At 48.2% G+C, this 17,587-nt stretch overlaps 1 protein-coding gene across 5 annotated transcripts in view; it reads left to right on the top strand.

Moving 5' to 3' along the window:
• Positions 1 to 4,356: 4,356 nt before the first annotated feature.
• The window catches only part of BPTF (bromodomain PHD finger transcription factor), a 111,768-nt gene continuing 98,537 nt past the window's right edge, over positions 4,357 to 17,587 (top strand). For 3 of the 5 annotated variants that reach the window (XM_040989525.1, XM_040989526.1, XM_040989527.1), the window contains exon 1: positions 4,358 to 5,217. In XM_040989525.1, coding sequence (XP_040845459.1) covers positions 4,605 to 5,217 — 613 coding nt within the window. In that variant the 5' untranslated portion in view covers positions 4,358 to 4,604. Of the gene's footprint in view, positions 5,218 to 17,587 lie in introns of all 5 variants that reach the window. The other 2 variants (XM_040989524.1, XM_040989528.1) reach the window with 2 other exon arrangements.

The following is a 17,587-nucleotide window of genomic DNA, read 5'->3' as shown; positions in this document are numbered from 1 at the left end:
ATATATGTAGGTCAAGCTCCTTCCCCAGCCAGTGTCTGCTTCCTGAGATCATGACCATTGGCCATGTGCTTGGGCTGAAGTGATGGTCAGCTCATCATGGGCTTCCCTCAAGACTGCCCTCACTATTGTGATTGTGTAGGACCTATTTTTCTTTGGTTAAAGTTTAAATTTTATTATTATTATCATTTTTAAAGATTTATTTATTTTTATTTGAAAGTCAGATATATACAGGAGAGACAGATGATTCACTCCACAAGTGACTGCAACAGCCAGAGCTGAGCTGATCTGAAGCCAGGAACCCAGAGTCTCTTTCAGGTCTCCCACGTGGGTGCAGTGTCCCAAGGCTTTGGGCTGTCTTCTACAGCTTTCCCAGGTCACAAGCAGGGAGCTGGATGGGAAGCGGAGCCACCGCGATTAGAGCCGGTGCTAGTATGGGATCCTGGTGCATGCAAGGCGAGGACTTTAGTCGCTAGGCTACTGTGCCAGGCCCTATTATTATCATCTTACAGAGAGGAAGATCTTCCAAGTGATAATTTACTCCCAAAGCGGCCACAAAGGCTGGAGCTACACTGATCTGAAGTCATGAGTCAGGAGCTTCTTCCAGGTCTCCCACGCAGGTGCTTTGGGCTGTCCTCTACTGCTTTCCCAGGCCACAGGCAGGAAGCTGGATGGTAAGCAGGGTTGTCGAGGTTAGAACTGGCACCATATGGGATCACAACGTGCAAGATGAGGACTTTAGCTACTAGGCTACTGCGCCAGGCCCTATTAATATTTTTTTATATCATGCAATCCTCATCAGTGCTCATAGTCGACAGGCTATGAAGCTGGGCAATGGCTTGAGGCTGCCCTTCACTCTGGCATGGTGCTCTATGAGAACCCCCAGAGAAGGGCCTGCCATCAAGCCACCACTAGGCTTGAGGACCCATTTTGAAGGCAATCATTGTCATATGCTCTATCATGGTGGACCCAGTGAGTCCACGTCCTTGGAAAGGGGCTCAGACTGAGCTGAGATCAGCTATTTCTGCCAGTCATGCTCCTATCATCATCTCCCCACATGAGCGTACCAAATACCCGATCCACCCACCTGACATCTCATACGTCTCTGGATATCTGCCCAAGGAGCTGACTTTACAACGCACTGTCACAACCACAAGTGGCTGGCTTTATGGGCCATAGGATTGCTTGGGGAATGCTGGGCTTCTGAGCCTGACAGAAGGCAACAACTTGAGCATGCCAGATTCCATTCACACACAGAGCGAAAGATTCTAGATGGTTCTTCCTGTACGTTCTGTTTGTAGTCATAGGAGCCAGTCAAGTTCTCTGTGGCTTGTAACTGAACGCTCTTAAGCAACGCAAGTGTGCTGGCTGCTGGGATATCTGGGGTGAGTGCTGGTGAATGCCTTTCCCCCATGTAAAGCCTGAAGGCTGTGTTCATTTCTAGTATCTGTGTATTCTTCGTAGCACACAGAACTGTGCTTCACATTGTAAGGACACATGCAAATGTGCAGACCCTGGGCTCTATCTGAACTGTGTATATTGTGATCAATTTTTAATGCTTTTTAAAATTTGACTTAGTTGTCATTAAAAAAAAATGTGCCCAGTGCAGTAGTTTAGTGGCTAAAGTCCTTGCCTTGCATGTGCTGGGATCCCATATGGGCACTGGTTTTTTTTTTTTTAAAGATTTATTTTTATTATTTTTTCATTGGAAAGGCGGATATACAGAGGAGAGACAGAGAGGAAGATCTTCCGTCCGATGATTCACTCCCCAAGTGAGCGCAACGCCCGATGCTATGCCGATCCGAAGCCAGGAGCCTCCTCCGGGTCTCCCACGCGGGTGCAGGTTCCCAAAGCTTTGGGACGTCCTCGACTGCTTTCCCAGGCCACAGGCAGGGAGCTGGAAGGGAAGCTGGGATAGAACCGGCACCCATATGGGATCCCGGGCGTGCAAGGTGAGGACCTTTAACCACTTGCGCCACTGTGCCGGGCCCTGGGCACTGGTTTTTATCCCGGCTCCTCCACATCCTTCCAGCTCCATGCTCTTGGCCTGGGAAAGCAGTTGAGGATGGCTCAAAGCCTTGGGACCCTGCACCTGTATCAGAGACCTGGAAGAAGTTCCTGCCTCCTGGTTCTGGATTGGCTCAGTGCAGCTCTGGCTATTGTGGCCAGCAGAAGAGTGAACCTGCAGATGGAAGATTTTTCTGTCTCCCCTTCTCCTTGTAAATCTGACTTTCCAATAAAAAATAAAAATAAATAAAGAAGTAAAACTTCAGGGGCCTGGCATGGTAGCCCAGTGGCTAAAGTCCTTGCCTTGCATGCACAGGGATCATATACGGGCGCTGGTTCCATTTCCGGTAGCCCTGCTTCCCATCCAGCTCCCTGCTTCTGGCCTGGGAAAGCAGTGGAGGACAGCCCAGCTTTAGGACCCTGTACCCGAGTGGGAGACATGGAAGAGGTTCCTGGCTCCTGGCTTTGGATAGACGCAGCACTGGCCATTGGTGGTCACTTGGGGATTGAATCAGTTAAAGCAAGATCTTCCTGTCTGTCTCTCCTCCTTTCTGTCTGACTTTGCAATAATAAACAAACAAACAAAAACTTCTCCTTTAAAAAATTTATTTGAAAGGCAGCAAAGTTATAGATCTCTCTGTTGCTCTCTTTCTATGTAAAGATACAGATATTTATATAGAGAAATTTTGCTGCTTTCCCAAGTGCTTTGGCAGGGAGCTGGATGGAAGCAGTGCACCTGGAACTTGAACCAGCACTTACATGGAATGCTGGCATTGCAGTCAGTCGCTTAAGCTACTGGAGACACTGGCATCAATTGCCAGCATTTAAGGAGGATGAAATTTCACAAGAAATCCACATTTCCACATGTTCTTGGAAAAAAAAAAATCTCAGGATCTGTCATTTCAGGCCCATATTTCAGCCACCATCTTTAAAACACCTTTTTTTAAAAAATTTTACTTGAGATACTGAGAATGAGAGACCAGAAAGTCACTCTTTTAGGCAATAAAGACACTTCCTTTTTAAAAAAAACTTTTTATTTATTTATTTGAACCGCAAAATTACAGAGGGAAATAAAGAGATCTTTCACCTACTGGGTCACTCCTCACACCGCCGCAATGGCTGCAGCTCAGCCAGGTTCTCTGGGTGCCAGAACCTATCCAAAGGGGTCATCTTGCCCTACCTGCCAGGCCTGACCCACTTTCTTTACCTACTTCTGGGTCCCTATAGATATGCGCATGTGCCACCTTTGGTGTTCAGCTGAATGGTACCGAAGGCTTTAGTTTGACCATTAGTACTTAGGTGTGAACTTTCATTCCTGTAACATTCCCTCCAGGCTAGACTGCAACAAGCTGAAGGGTGGGAAGAATCTCATTAACTGTTTTTCTCCAAATTATTTCTTGATTGTCCCCTATTCCGGTAAAAAGCATGAGTTGTTTCTAGTAACCCTTCTCTCTCATCGCCACCTCGGGGATGAGCGTCCCTAAATCGGTGTATCGGCGGGGTGGTGGGGATTGGAACTTCGTCATTAGGGTTGGTGGCCCGGGATAACCCGCGAGCAGGTGAGATAAAGCTATTAAAATCATTGCGCAATACCACACGCAAACAGTAGGGAGAAGTCGACTGTAAGTGGGACGCTGCTTTTCCCGCTGCCCAAACTCAGAGACCCTCAAGTTCTTGGCTGAGGAGGTCGAGCTTCAGGCGGGGCCGGGGGACAGGTGACAGACCGACTCCGAGTCTGCGCGAGGTCTTTAGGGTGGGGGAGTCTCGGCAGGGACCCCGAGGGTCGGCCGCCCGGGGCGTGGCTCCTGGCGCCGTCCCCGGGCAGTTGTCAAGTGGATCTGTTTCAGGACGCTCTACAACCCCGAGCCCGGGAGTTTCAGATTATTGGGGGCTCGTTTCCCACCGATGCTGGCGCCCTCAGTCACTTGGGGGCTTGCCTCCCCCTATTCCTCAGCTGCAACACCCAGGTTCCGTCAGCATCAGTTTCCCCAAAGGGGGCGGGATGGGGAATGATATTTAGGGGGTTCTCCTGCTCCCCCCTCGGCGAGGCCCGGGAAGAAGGCCCTGCTGGGCTCCGGCAGGAGTCCCTCAGGGTGGATGGTGGGGGGTGCTTCTGTCCCCCGAGGCCTCCGGGCTGAGGGCCCTTCGTGGGCAGCGCGCCCCTCTGCCCGACGCCACCAGCGCCCGCGGTCCCGGAGCGCCAGGGCGGCCCGGCGCCTCAGGCTCCCCCGCCCCCGCGACTCGGCGCTCCCGCGCTCCCCCTAGCGGCCGTCGCGCGGCCTCGCTCCGTCCCAGGCTCGTCGGCGGCGCCGCTCACGTGACCGCGCTCCGGGCCTGCGGCCGCTGTCGGTTCTCCCAGTCACCGAGCGAGAGGGAAGAAACAAGATGGCGGCTGAAGGCGATCCGGAGTGGGGCCCCAGCAATTCGGACTGAGCCTTCTCCCTCCACCCGCTGCCGTCGGCCGGGCCCCTCCCGCCCGGGCCCGCCGGCCACCCCACCCGGTCCCAGCGCCCCCCACCACCGCCCTCGCGCCCGCCCCTCCCCCTCCGCTTTCCCTTCTCCCCCCCCCCCCTCCTCCTCCCCGCCGCCTCGGCTCCGACATGAGGGGCCGGCGGGGCAGGCCGCCCAAGCAGCCCGCGGCTCCCGCTGCGGAGCGCTGCGCCCCGGCCCCGCCGCCGCCGCCGCCGCCGCCCACGTCCGGACCCATCGGGGGGCTCCGCTCGCGGCACCGCGGCAGTAGCCGGGGCAGGTGGGCCGCCGCCCAGGCTGAGGTGGCGCCCAAGACGCGGCTGAGCTCGCCCCGGGGGGGCAGCAGTAGCCGGAGGAAGCCGTCGGCCCCCCCCAGCACCAGCACCCCGGGCCGGGGGGGGCGAGGAGGCGGGGGCGGCAGGACGGGGGGCGGCGGCGGCCACGGCCACCTGGCCCGGACCACCCCGGCCCGGAGGGCCGTCAACAAAGTGGTGTACGATGACCACGAGAGCGAGGAGGAGGAGGAGGAGGAGGACATGGTCTCCGAGGAGGAAGAGGAGGAAGAGGAGGAGGAGGACGGCGACGCCGAGGAGACCCAGGATTCCGAGGACGACGAGGAAGAGGAGATGGAGGAGGACGAGGATGACTCGGATTATCCGGAGGACATGGAAGACGACGACGACGACGCCAGTTACTGCACGGAAAGCAGCTTCAGGAGCCACAGCACCTACAGCAGCACTCCAGGTACACACCCAGCCCCGTGGCTGCCGGCTCCTTCCCCACCGCTCTCCCCTCCCCCTGCCCGCTCCCTCCCGAGCGCCGAGCCTCCTGCTCCGACCTCCCCCTCCCCCCAGACGGAGCGGGGGAGCCGGGAAACGCGACGGCACCTCGAGTGGCAAGAAAAAACTAGATTTACCAGAGGAAAGAGGCGCATTGTTCAAAATGGAGATTGCATTGTTGCACTTTGCAGGCCTCTCTCTCTCTCTCTCTCTCTCTCTCTCCCCTCCTCCCTCCCTCCCCCACTCCTACCCCCCCACCCCAAACCCCTGCTTTTTTCAGAATTTGTGCCAGTGCAGTGTCTCCACCGGGCAGCGCTGAAAGTTTGGCACACATTCATCTCTCTCCCCTTGTTTTGGTGTGTGTGTTTTTGGAATGAAAGAAGCCTCTTGTTTTGCAAGCCTCTTTGCATTTCTAATATGGGTTCTTTGAGATTTTTTTTTTTTACTATATATCCGTTCCTTAAAAGGGAATTGAGGATTGAGACAGATTGTGCTGTACAAATACACGCACAGAACATGCTTCGCTTTCCATGGCTAGCTGGGCGCCTTAAAAATTGTGCTTAAGAAGCTTGGATTGGTGGCGTGAGCTGGGGAGCCTTATCTGGTCCCGTGTTTGTTTTTATTCTTGGAGTGTTAATGGGCTGGTGCAACAGTTGCTAGTAAATGGCTGATAAAAAAAAAAAAAAGCAAAACAGGGAAGCCCTGGAAACCCAAAATGGGAAATATACCCGATTTGTGAAAGTAGTAGGGGCAGGAAGGTGCGCCCCCGGTCGTCTGTTTCCTGGCTTTGCCGGGGAAGAGCAGGTTGGTGTCACCTGTTGCAGAGGATGTGCCGCAGTTGCGGGAGAGGAACTTCTGAGGCGCTGCAGGAAGAGGCCAAGAATTAATCACTGACTTTCCCTTTTTGTTTCTAAAGAGCTAGACCTGTAACCAGTGTCTCAGCGGTGACCGCTTCTCCCGGTTCCCAGAAAGTTTCCCTAGGAGATGCATTTTGGTTAAAAACACACCCAATTGCTGCTTTGTGTTATTTAATACAAAGTGGTGTATTATTGTGGAGGACAAGAAACATAACTTGTAGCAACAGTCTACATGGCTTTTATATTTTGTTAGTCTTCATTAACTAAATTGCAGTGTGGTTTAAAGAACATTTACAAAGTAGTTTATTAGGAAATGTGTTATTTTTAGAGAGACCAGGGTGGTAAAAGCAGTTGAATGGAAATCAGGCTTCTTTTTCTCTTTTCTTTCCTTTTTCTTTATAAATACAAAGTGGAGAAGTATTATCCCCAGATGTAAACCCATACAGCGGGTCCCAACATTACAGCAGAAAAGGTAATGTCTTTGGCCTGACAGAATGGAATAGGCACCTGTCTTGTTCCCAGCGAGGCTGCCTGGCGCAATGACATGAATCAACTGTCCCGTGTGGCACTCTGTGTAGGTGTTGATTCTTGCTGACTTCCTGTTAGCACAGTTTTCATTGTAGTACTTTTCTCCGTGAGCAATCCTGTTGATCCTCTTTGTCCGTGGAGCCCAAGTTACATTCACTAGTGGAGATATTTCTTTCGGGTTAGATCCTGATGGCAGGCAGTTCCTCTAACTTCCATTGGAATGCCCAGCCCAGCTGCATGCTTGGGGTTGGTGGCTGTGCTGGGCTCAGGTACAGTTTGTCACGAGGCTTCCTGTCTTTTTTCTTTTCTTTTTTCATACTCGAATGCTCATGGTAGCTTCTGTGGCATTTTGTTTTTTGTGATGACAGTGGGAACCTACCTGGTGGATTCTTGTCCTGACCATGTATAACATTAACTCCTTAGAAGCAGATATTGACCTTGTACTGTAGCTCCAGACTGATGGTTTGCCTGTAGCAGGTGCTCATCAAAGAAGGGCTGAATGAATAATTAATCGTTGGGTAAGAACTTGTAATAGCTGAAGTACTGATCATTCTATAATGGGAGGCATAACTACTGAATATTTTGGACTTAGGCAATGAAAAGTTGGTCTCTTTGGGTTCTGATCCACACTTTGATCAGTTTCTGCGTTCCATGGCAGAGTTACTGTTTTTGAGTCCTGTTTCATCTTATTAGACATTTTCTTCTCTTTGTATGTTTTGTGTATGGATATGATTATTTCCCAAGATGATGGTAAAAATGGATGTTACATTCTGTGTTATAAACTTTGAGGACGTGTCCCCTTGCCTCATGGGTGGCAGTGCCTGACGGCAGTGTCAGTAGTTGTGTTGTTCATACGTCCTGGAGGAGGGCTGGCAGGTAAAGCGTGTGTAAATTTTGGAAGAAAAAAGTTTTAGGATTGGCTTAAGATATCTAAAGTCCACAGGATGGAGTAGGATTGGTGGGTTGACTCTTGGTGTGAGAGGAAGGAGTATGCTGCATTAGTAATTTAGGATAATTTGATTTCTAGTTTAGAATGATGGTTTAGCTGCAACATTAAAACCCTGCTTTCAGGAATAACTTATTCATCTCTTTATTAAGTACTTTGTCAGTATTACCAGGAGTCTTCAAAAAGTTTAAGGAAATTGTGTGTGATGAAAGCAAAATTGTTCTGCACCAAAGGAATTTGACTTTGTATTCTATTTTTTCATGAAGTTTTTTAAGTACCTATATAGAACTATTGATGTAGTCATAGCTTTTAAAAATGCATATTCATTGAAGATTATTTTCCTCTTATAAAGAAAAATGTAAAATCGACATACTAATACAAAATTGAAATAATTAGTTTTGTTTAAGTGGAAGCATTTGATTGAAGAAACCTCTTATTATCTGTATTTTTGAAGTTAGAATTATTTTAGCCTAAAGGTTTTATGACAGAGTTTGTCAGTACATTGAGAAGGATTGTTTTGGAAGTCTGTTATGGATAGCTGTCATAGCTGATAAAGTTCTGACAGCTCTTTGAAGTTAAGCATTTGCTTATTTTAAGAAATTAAATCATGCTTGAAACAGGGTGGTTCTTGCATTTGTCTTGTGCCATCTGAGACTATTGCCTGGAATTTTGGAATTTGGAACCTCTGTTGACTTCAGAAGGCAAAACTTCTGTTGCTATCATGACAGACCGAGTGACTGACATCCTCTGAGGGAGATGACAGTTGGATTTCAGTGGCTGAGATGACACCACTGGGTTTGTACATCACCTGAAACAGATGCTTTTTCTTTTTTTTTAAAGATTTATTTATTTTTATTGCAAAGTCAGATATATAGAGAGAGGAGGAAAGAGAGAGGAAGATTTTCATTCCGATGATTCACTCCCCAAGTGACTGCAATGGCTGGTGCTGAGCCGATCCAAAGCCAGGAGCTCTTTCGGGTCTCCCACATGGGTGAAGGTCCCAAGACTTTGGGCCGTCCTCGACTGCTTTCCCAGGCCACAAGCAGGGAGCTAGATTAGAACAGGCGCCCATATGGGAACTGGTGCATTCAAGGCGAGAACTTGAGGTGCTAGGTCACCGCACCGGGCTCCAGATGTGGTATTGATTTGGCAGTTTTAACTTCCACCAGTGCCAAATACTTTTCCAGTATAAGTGGAATTCCTGATTGCTACAAGTTAGGTATAAAGTGCTTTGAAGACTTTGAGACCATAGGAGACTGAGGGGCAGGCTTTGGTGCAGTGGTTAGGATGCTGCTCGGACATCTGCATCCCAGAGACCATAGGAGACTGTTGAGGAAGATTGTGTGGGGGTATGCCTCTTTGCATGGACTCAAGGACTGTGGGTCCTGGAGAGGAGGTGCAGTGAGAAGTCCTCGCACTGACAGTGAAGTGTGGGCAGTTGCAAGTAACAGTTTTGCAAGAGCCTGACGTGTGAGTAGGAAATAAATTTTAAAGCTGCCATTGTATGCTGTGTTGGGCAGTACTTGAAGACCCAAGCTGGCATTATTGTACTTTTCTTTCTCTGATGTGTCCAGTAAGGACTGAGCTAGGGCTGTGGACCTCAGGCAGCTTTAACTCCCCAACACCCCAAGGGCTGTACTCTTAAGCTGCTAGCATGTCCCTTTCTTAGGGGGTGATCTGAAGCTCTCGCTCTCAAATTTACTTCATATGTGTTTGGTTTCAAGTGTGTAGGGGTCAATCAGAAGATGTGGAAATGGTGGGATATGATTTCTGGGAGATGCCTGGGAATTTAGTATTGTTTCTGCCTGCAGGATGGATCAGAGCAGATACTGGTGGAATTTGGATCGGTTTTGTGATTCTGGGTGGAAGTCTAACAGGTGCATCAGCATTCTTTGGGCCTAGACATGTCAAAAGTGATGTAAGGGGTGGGCACCCATTGCGCCTCTGTAAGAATAGTTGTGGTTTAGTAGCAATGAGCATGTCAAAGTTATAAGGAAGTTAATGTGCTGTGTTTTCAGATAACAGCACCCAAAGATGTTAAAGTTGAGGATTAACCACAAGAAAATGAGAGCCAAAGAGTGACTAAAAGGCCTCAGTTGTGAGGAGGCTTGTCCTCATGTGTCATCTTGGCTATAGTTCTTGTGTCTGGTTGGGCTCCTTTCTGGTCCTCACTCACAAGCAGATACAGGAATGCAGCAGTGTGTCAGAAATGCAGCAGTGTGGGCCCAGAGTGGTGGCCTAATGGCTAAGGTCCTCGCCTTGAACTCATCAAGATCCCATATAGGTGCTGGTTCTAATCATGACAGCCCCGCTTCCCATCCAGCTCCCTGTCTGTGGCCTGGGAAGGCAGTTTAGGATGTCTCAGGGCCTTGGGATCCTGCACCTGCATGGGAGGCCTGGAGGATGTTTCTGGCTCCTGGCTTTGGATTGACACAGCACCAACCATTGTGGTCACTTGGGGAGTGAATATCTGACTTTGCAATAAAAATATATAATTCTTTTTCTTTTAAAGATTTATTTATTTTTATTGCAAAGTCAGATATACAGAGAGGAGGAGAAACAGGGGGAAAGATCTTCTGTCCAATGATTTACTCCCCAAATGAGCACAACGATCGATGCTATGCTGATCCAAAGCCAGGATCCAGGAACTTCTTCCAGGTCTCCTACATGGGTGCAGGGTCCCAAAGTCTTTTCCCGTCTTCGACTGCTTTCCCAGGCCACAGGCAGGGAGCTGGATGGGAAGCGGGGCTGCTGGGATTAGAACTGGCCCCCATATGGGATCCCAGTGCATTTAAGGCGAGGACTTTAGCCACTAGGCCACGCCGCTGAGGCCCAAAATATATTTTTCTTTTTTTTTTTTTTTTTTTTAAGATTTACTTTATTTTTATTGGAAAGGCAGATATACAGAGAGGAGAGACGGAGAGGAAGAACTTCCGCCTAATGATTCACTCCCCAAGCGGCCGCATCGGCTGGAGCTGAGCCAATCCGAAGCCAGGAGCCTCTTCCGGGTCTCCTACGCGGGTGCAGGGTCCCAAAGCTTTGGGCTGTCCTTGACTGCTTTCCCGAGCCACAGGCAGGGAGCTGGATGGGAAGTGGGGCTGCCGGGATTGGAACTGGCGCCCATATGGGATCCCAGGCTTGCATGGTGACTGACGTTAACCACTACACCATCGCACCGGGCCCCAATATATGTTATTCTTTAAAAAAAAAAAAAGAAATGCAGCAGTGTGTCGAGTATGGCAGTGTGCTGAAAAGCGTGTGTGGTGGCACTGGGAATGCAGAGGCCAAGGACTCAGGGCTCTTCTGTCTGGTCCTCCTCCCCTTGCTCCTCAGGTTTCTGTTTGGTCTGTTACTACAAGCCCTCGGAAGTGAGATGTGGGTGGTGAGAGGGTAGAGGTGGTGTGGTAGGAGAGTAACCTGAGTGGCACATAGGATGGAATCCTAGCTGATGCCAGTTCCCCCCAGCTCTCAGCTGAACTCCAAGCCCCCTTCCTATGAGAAGTCTGTGTTCCAGGTTCTGTCAAGGATGTAGCAGGGAATAAGCCACGTGGCCCCCACCCTAATGAAACTTCTTCAGCAGCGGGGAAGTAGCCTCCATGTCAGCCAGAGAAGTGTTTGAGAAATACACATAGTTAGGCTGCCAGAATCAGTGAAGGAGCCCCTGAAGAATGAATTAAGCTCAAATCCCGGGGAGCTGAGTGAGACAGGTGAGAGAAGCTTCTAGATCCTTGGACTAGCACATGCACAAGGAGGGAGAAGAATAAAATATTTCAGGCTGGGGGTGACGTGGTCGTACTGCTGTTTTTAGGTCTCTCTGGCTATAGAGTAGTGTATGAATTGGAGTGGAGTAACCATGGATTGGGAGTGGCCGGGATAGGAACCAGCACCCATATGGCATGCTGGTGCCTCAGGGTAGAGGATTAGCCTGTTGTGCCACCATACTGGCCCCTCTAGAGATGGTGCTGTTACTCATTGTTTCCTTTGCTGTGCTAATAGGACTTTAATTTATAACGTTTTTAAGTAAAAAGTTTTAAAAATTTGTTTGAAGCAGAGAGGGAGACAGGCAGAGATCTTCCATCTGCTGGTTTACTCTAGAACTGCCCAGAGCAACTGGGGAAGGGTCAGGCTGGAGCCAAGAGACCCAGAGCCAATCTGGGTCTTCCATGTTGGTCACAGGGACCCAGTACTTGAGCAATCAGCTACAACTTTCCAGATTGAGCGTTAGCAGGAAGCTGGAATCTGGAGCAGTGTTGTCTTATTTTGAGGTGCTAACACAATGGCTAACCTTTATTGGAAAGAAGAAAGTTTACAGCATATCTTTTGATTAAGTTAGTGCAGGGGCTCAGTTAAGTTAGTGCAGGGCCAGCTGGTGGGGCACCAACTTATAGTGGGTTCTACAGTTAGGGCATTGCTGGGCCTCGCCTTTGTGCAGCCAAAACCAGGTGGCAGCACTGTTTGTCCTCTTCACACATGCAGCCCACTGTCCACATGTTGGTGATGGATGGGACTAAATTAGGGTCTTCCTTGGCGCCCGAAGCTGTCTTTGGGATCAGCGTATTGTAGGCGCCCAGGCCCTTTTATGTAGCCATCATGATCGCCTACTCTAGCCTGGTTGCCTGCTGCTCATTGGTTGGGACACCCCCTCCAGCCATGGAGTACACTGCACCTGCCCCATGGGGTGCATGGGCCCATGCCTGGGCAGTGCCCAGTTCCGCGAAGTTATCAGTTGCAACCCTCCACACAGTATCTTAACCACCAAGCCAAATACTGCTCCCGTAAAATGCTTTTAGAGGTTTGTTTTGATGTAGAAATATATGGGTCTAGGTGCATGTCCCATATAATTTGAAAAGAAGATTGGTGCCCTGGCTCAGTCACTCAGTGGGCTGAGGTGGTTCAGCTCAAAGCCGGGATGGGGGGCGGTGGTGCTGGCTGGAATTCCTTTGTGGGTTGCAGGGACTCAAACTCTTGGGCTTCACCTGCTGCCTCCCAGAATTGTAGGCAAGCAGGAAATGGGGTTGAGGTAAGAGGAGCCAGAGCTCTAGTTGGCACTCCACTATGGGACGTGGGCTGCCCTCCCAAACTTAAGCAGCTGTGCCAGAATACTTACCCTAAGAAGGGTTTTACATTTTATTTTTGATTATTTCAAAGGCAGAGCGAGTGTGAGATTGGTCTTACATCTGTTGGCTCGTGCCCCAGGTGCTTGCAGACAGGTGGGGACAGGGCAGATCCAAGCCAGTCTAAGGACTCCATCTGAGTCTCCAACGTGCGTGGTAGGGGGACCTAAGTCCTTCAGCTAATGTGCCTCCCAGGGGACACATTACCTGGAAACTGGATCTTCACTGACAAAGGGCTCAATCATGTGAGCTGTGATATGAGATGTGGGTGTCCCATGTGGCAATTTAATCATTGTGCCATAGTGCCTACATCAAGAAATTAATTTGAAAACTCTGAATTCCTATTTTGTGGTTATTTAAAAGTTGCTATATTAATTGGCCAGTGATTCTGGGTTACCTTATATAAAATCTCTGTCTTAGAATTCACTGACCAAATTATTTAACTGTTAAGTTTCAGAGAATTCCTCCCTTAAGTGGAATTCAATTGTTACCAAAATAATATTAAATTGTAACTTTAAAACCTGCTGAGATTTGCTAAGCAAATTCATGATTAGGGTCCTCTGCACTCCTAAGTGTGTTCTGTGATTTGCATACTTGGGAGGTGGCCAGGCCAAGGGAGTCGGTGAATGCGCTGCTTAGTAGGGCCGTTTCTGTATTCTGCTAGAAATCTGGCTTTAGACTTTGGTGCCTCTATTGGAGTCTGTTTATAGGGTGTTCTACTGAGGGAACCTAAAAGGTATTCAGATGCACGTTTACTCTGTGTGCAATTGCTCTTGTCCTTTTTCTTTGTATTACTTATTAGCTGTATTGATACTTACCTGAGGAAGTAGTCCAGCATTTAAAATAGCTGATAAAATTTTAGCTGCTTTGGTCAGTGCAGTTTTCATTTATTCTTTTTTTTTTTATCATAAAGTCAGATATATAGAGAGCAAGAGAGACGAGAGGAAGATCCTCCATCCGATGATTCATTGCCTAAGTGACCGCATTGGCTGGAACTGTGCTGATCAGAAGCCAGGATCCAGAAACCTCTTCCTGGTCTCCCACATGGGTGCAGAGTCCCAAAGCTTTGGGCTGTCCTCATCTTCTTTCTCAGGCCACAAGCAGGGAGCTGGATGGGAAGTGGAGCTGCCGGGATTAGAACGACGCCCATATGGGATCCCGGCGTGTTCAAGGCGAGGACTTTAGCCTCTAGGCCAACTCACTGGGCCCCCTTTTTCTTTAAGAGAAATTATTTCATCTAAGTCTGAAGTCTTAATTAGTAATTACTATTTTTCTTTTTAAGATTTATTTACTTGAAAGGTGGACTTAGAGAAAAAGACAAAGAGAGAGAAAGAGACATCTTGCACTGGCTGGTTTACTTCCAAAATGGTTGGAACAGCCAGGGCTGAGCCTGGCCAAAGCCAGGAGCCAGGAACTTGTTCTGGCTCTTCCATGTGAGTGTAGCAGCCCACTCACTTTGGATCATCTTCTGCTGCTTTGCCAGGTCAGGAGCAGAAAGCTGGATTGGAAAAGGAGCAGCCTGCATCAGACTGGCAACATGAGACGTGAGCATTGCAGGCTGCAGCTTAACGTATTGTACCCCAGTACCAGTCCAGTAAATTATTCTTTTCTTTAACTTATGACCATCTTCTGCCTTCAAAATATTATAAAAATAATAAAAATTAGGAAATTGTTGGGCCCAGTGTGATGGCTCAATTGGCTAATAATACTCCCCCAGCAAGCACCAGGATCCCTTATGGGATAGGCTTAGCTCCAGCTGTTGCGTCCATTTAGGGAGTGAATAAGCAGATCAAAGATTTTTCTGTCTTTCTCTCTCTGGATCTGCCTTTCAATAAAAATAAATCTAAAAAAAATTTAAAAAGTTTTTTTTTATGGTTTCAGAAACATCTGACCTTTTTTTAAAGACTTAAATTTTTTTTAAAGATTTGTTTATTTTTGTTGCAAAGTCAGATACACAGAGAGGAGGAGAGACAGAGAGGAAGATCTTCCATCCGATGATTCACTCCCCAAGTGAGCGCAACGGCTGGTGCTGTGCTGATCTAAAGCCAGGAGCCAGGAACTTCTTCCAGGTCTCCCACATGGGTGCAGGGTCCCAAGGCTTTGGGCCATCCCCACTGCTTTCCCAGGCCACAGGCAGGGAGCTGGATGGGAAGTGGGGCTGCAGGGATATGAACTGGCGCCCATATGGGATCCCTGTGCATGCAAGGCAAGGACTTTAGCCACTAGAACTACCAAAATGGGTCCAAGTATTATTAATTTTTTTATTATTTTAGTATATTTTTGTTTTGAATTTTGAATTATGTGGTACAATTTTGTATAGGCTGGGATTCACCTCAAACTCCCACCCCCCGACGATTTTCCACACTTTACTACAATGGTGTCATCCTTCATGAGGGATCATAATTCTATCAATCTGTTATTTAAGTGTACCCCGACATTTTTGGTACAAACAGTGACAGTCCAGCATCCCATTATCTTCACATGTCCAACAGTCTCATTGGAAATCCATCTTTCGTCTGGAAGCAGGGATGCATGTTGTTGCATTATACACCCCCCATCTGCATATGGTAGACCCCAGTACTCCATCACTATATATTTCCATAATTGAGAAGGCATGAAACAAGGTTAACAACTGGTATGAGAACAACAGCCCCAAGTATATTTCCTATGATTTCTTTATTGACTTGAAAGGCAAGAGTTACAGAGAGAGGGAGAATCAGATCTTCCGATTGCTGGCTCACTCCGCAGATGGCTGCATTGGCCGAGACACAACCAGGCTGAAGCCAACAGCCAGGAGCTTCATCCAGGTCTCCAGTGACTTGGACCCTGGTGGAGAGCCAGGGCTGCAGTTGTAACAAGATTAAAACCCAGCAGCCATTGCAGATTTTCCAGAGTTGACCCCAAATGTTTATTGTATTGAGCCTAAAAGGCATGTTTTTGGACTTCTAGACCTCGTAAGGCATCTCTCTCTATAATGTGTTTCTAAAGGAAGAAGTTGTACATCCCCCTGTGTCTTACAAGTATCAGACACATGGACAGTTCTGAGCAGGGTAAGATAAACCTGCTCCCAGCAGGACTCAGTACCCTTTTTTTTTTTTTAAAGATTTATTTATTTATTACAAAGTCAGATATACAGAGAGCAGGAGAGACAGTGAGGAAGATCTTCCATCCGATGATTCACTCCCCAAGTGAGTGCAACGGCTGATGCTATGCCGATCCGAAGCCAGGAGCCAGGAACCTCTTCCTGGTCTCCCACATGAGTACAGGGTCCCAAGGCCTTGGGCCGTCCTCGACTGCTTTCCCAGGCCACAGGCAGGGAGCTGGATGGGAAGTGGAGCTGCCGGGATTAGAACCGGCGCCCATATGGGATCCCGGTACGTTCAAGGCGAGGACTTTAGCCGGTAGGCCATGCTGCCGGGGCCCAGGACTCAATACTCTTATGTCACAGGCTTCCTCTTCCTATAAGTGGCCTTAGCTGATCTTTGAATTCGGTGTGCTCTTCCCTAGCCCCGGAAAACCCCCAAATCAGGGAAAGCTAGAGGGACAAATCAGAACTCTATCTATCTATCTATCTATCTATCTATCTATCTATCTATCTATCTATCTAAGATTTATTTGTAAGGACAAAGTTACAGGGAGAGGCTGAGAACGAGATCTTCAATCTGTTGGTTCATTCACCAAATGGCCGCAGCAACTGGGACTCAGTCTAGTCGAGCCCAGGAGCCAGGAGTTTCATCTGGGGTTCCACGTAGCTTGGGCTGTTCTGCAGTAATAGGAAGCTGGACCAGAGCAAAACAGCTGCTACACTATCGTGCCAGCCCCTATGAATGTATTTTATCATTGTCTCCTTTTTTCTTCTAGTGTCTTTAGTAGATGACATCATACTATATGTTGTTCAATATATACATTAAAAATATTAAAGATTGTTCTGAAAGATTGTTTCATTTTAGCAAATGTGAATTTTACCTTGTTCTTTTCAACTGCCAGATTTTCTATTCTGTACATATATCATAGTTCATTTATGATTTTAAATTTAGGTGATTTTTTAAAAGATTTATTGTATATTTTTATTGGAAAGGCAGATATACAGAGAGGAGAGACAGAAAGATTGTCCATCCACTGGCTCACCCCCAAAATGGCTGCAATGGCTAGAGCTAGGCCAATTCGAAACAAGGGTCCAGGAGCTTCTTTCAGGTCTCACACATGGGTGCAGGGTCCCAGGTCTTTTTGCCGTGCTCCACTGCTTTCCCAGGGCATAATTCGTGAGCTGGATGGAAGGTGGAGCAGCCAGGACACGAACTGGTACCCATATGGGACCTGGCAGATGCAAGGCGAAAATTTAGTCACTAAGCTATCACACTGGGCTCTTAAATTTAGTTTAATACTGGACAAAGGGAGACTCCATGATGGACTATGTCAATCAGTAGATTATTCAACAGCCTCATCGAGTCTGGAGTGGCGAGATTGGCAGCAATGCATAACTGGTGAACTACCGGAACCACTTGAGCAAGGATCTCAGGGCATCAGGGGTGGGTGGGAGACTGGGTGGGGCTTCTCCTCAGTATTCCCTTTAGCCCTTGTAACTTTTTACCCTTATCAGCAATGTAAAGATTGCCAAAATATTAAAAAAAAAAAAAGAAAATGTTTAGTTTAAAAAGGCAAATAAAATACAAAATTCCAGGCTCTAAAATTATTTAAAGTTAGGGAGATCTCTTGGCTTCTCACGTCCGAAATGCAATGAAGCAGGGAGCTCAGTCTGGATCTGCCACTCCTGCTTGAGCTATCACGTGCTGTTTGGTGGGCTGTGTATCAGCGGGAAGCTGGAGCCAGCAGTGGAGCTGGCTCTTTTAACCTGCTTTGGTCGTCTCTTGGCTGCTCCACTTCCCTTCC

This window comes from Ochotona curzoniae, unplaced genomic scaffold (genome assembly GCF_017591425.1).
Source record: "Ochotona curzoniae isolate NIBS_2020 unplaced genomic scaffold, NIBS_Ocur_1.0 contig_523, whole genome shotgun sequence".
In the NCBI taxonomy this organism is placed as follows: domain Eukaryota; kingdom Metazoa; phylum Chordata; class Mammalia; order Lagomorpha; family Ochotonidae; genus Ochotona; species Ochotona curzoniae.
The sequence above is the reverse complement of the archived record's forward strand: the minus strand, read 5'-3'. Positions and strand labels throughout refer to the sequence as shown.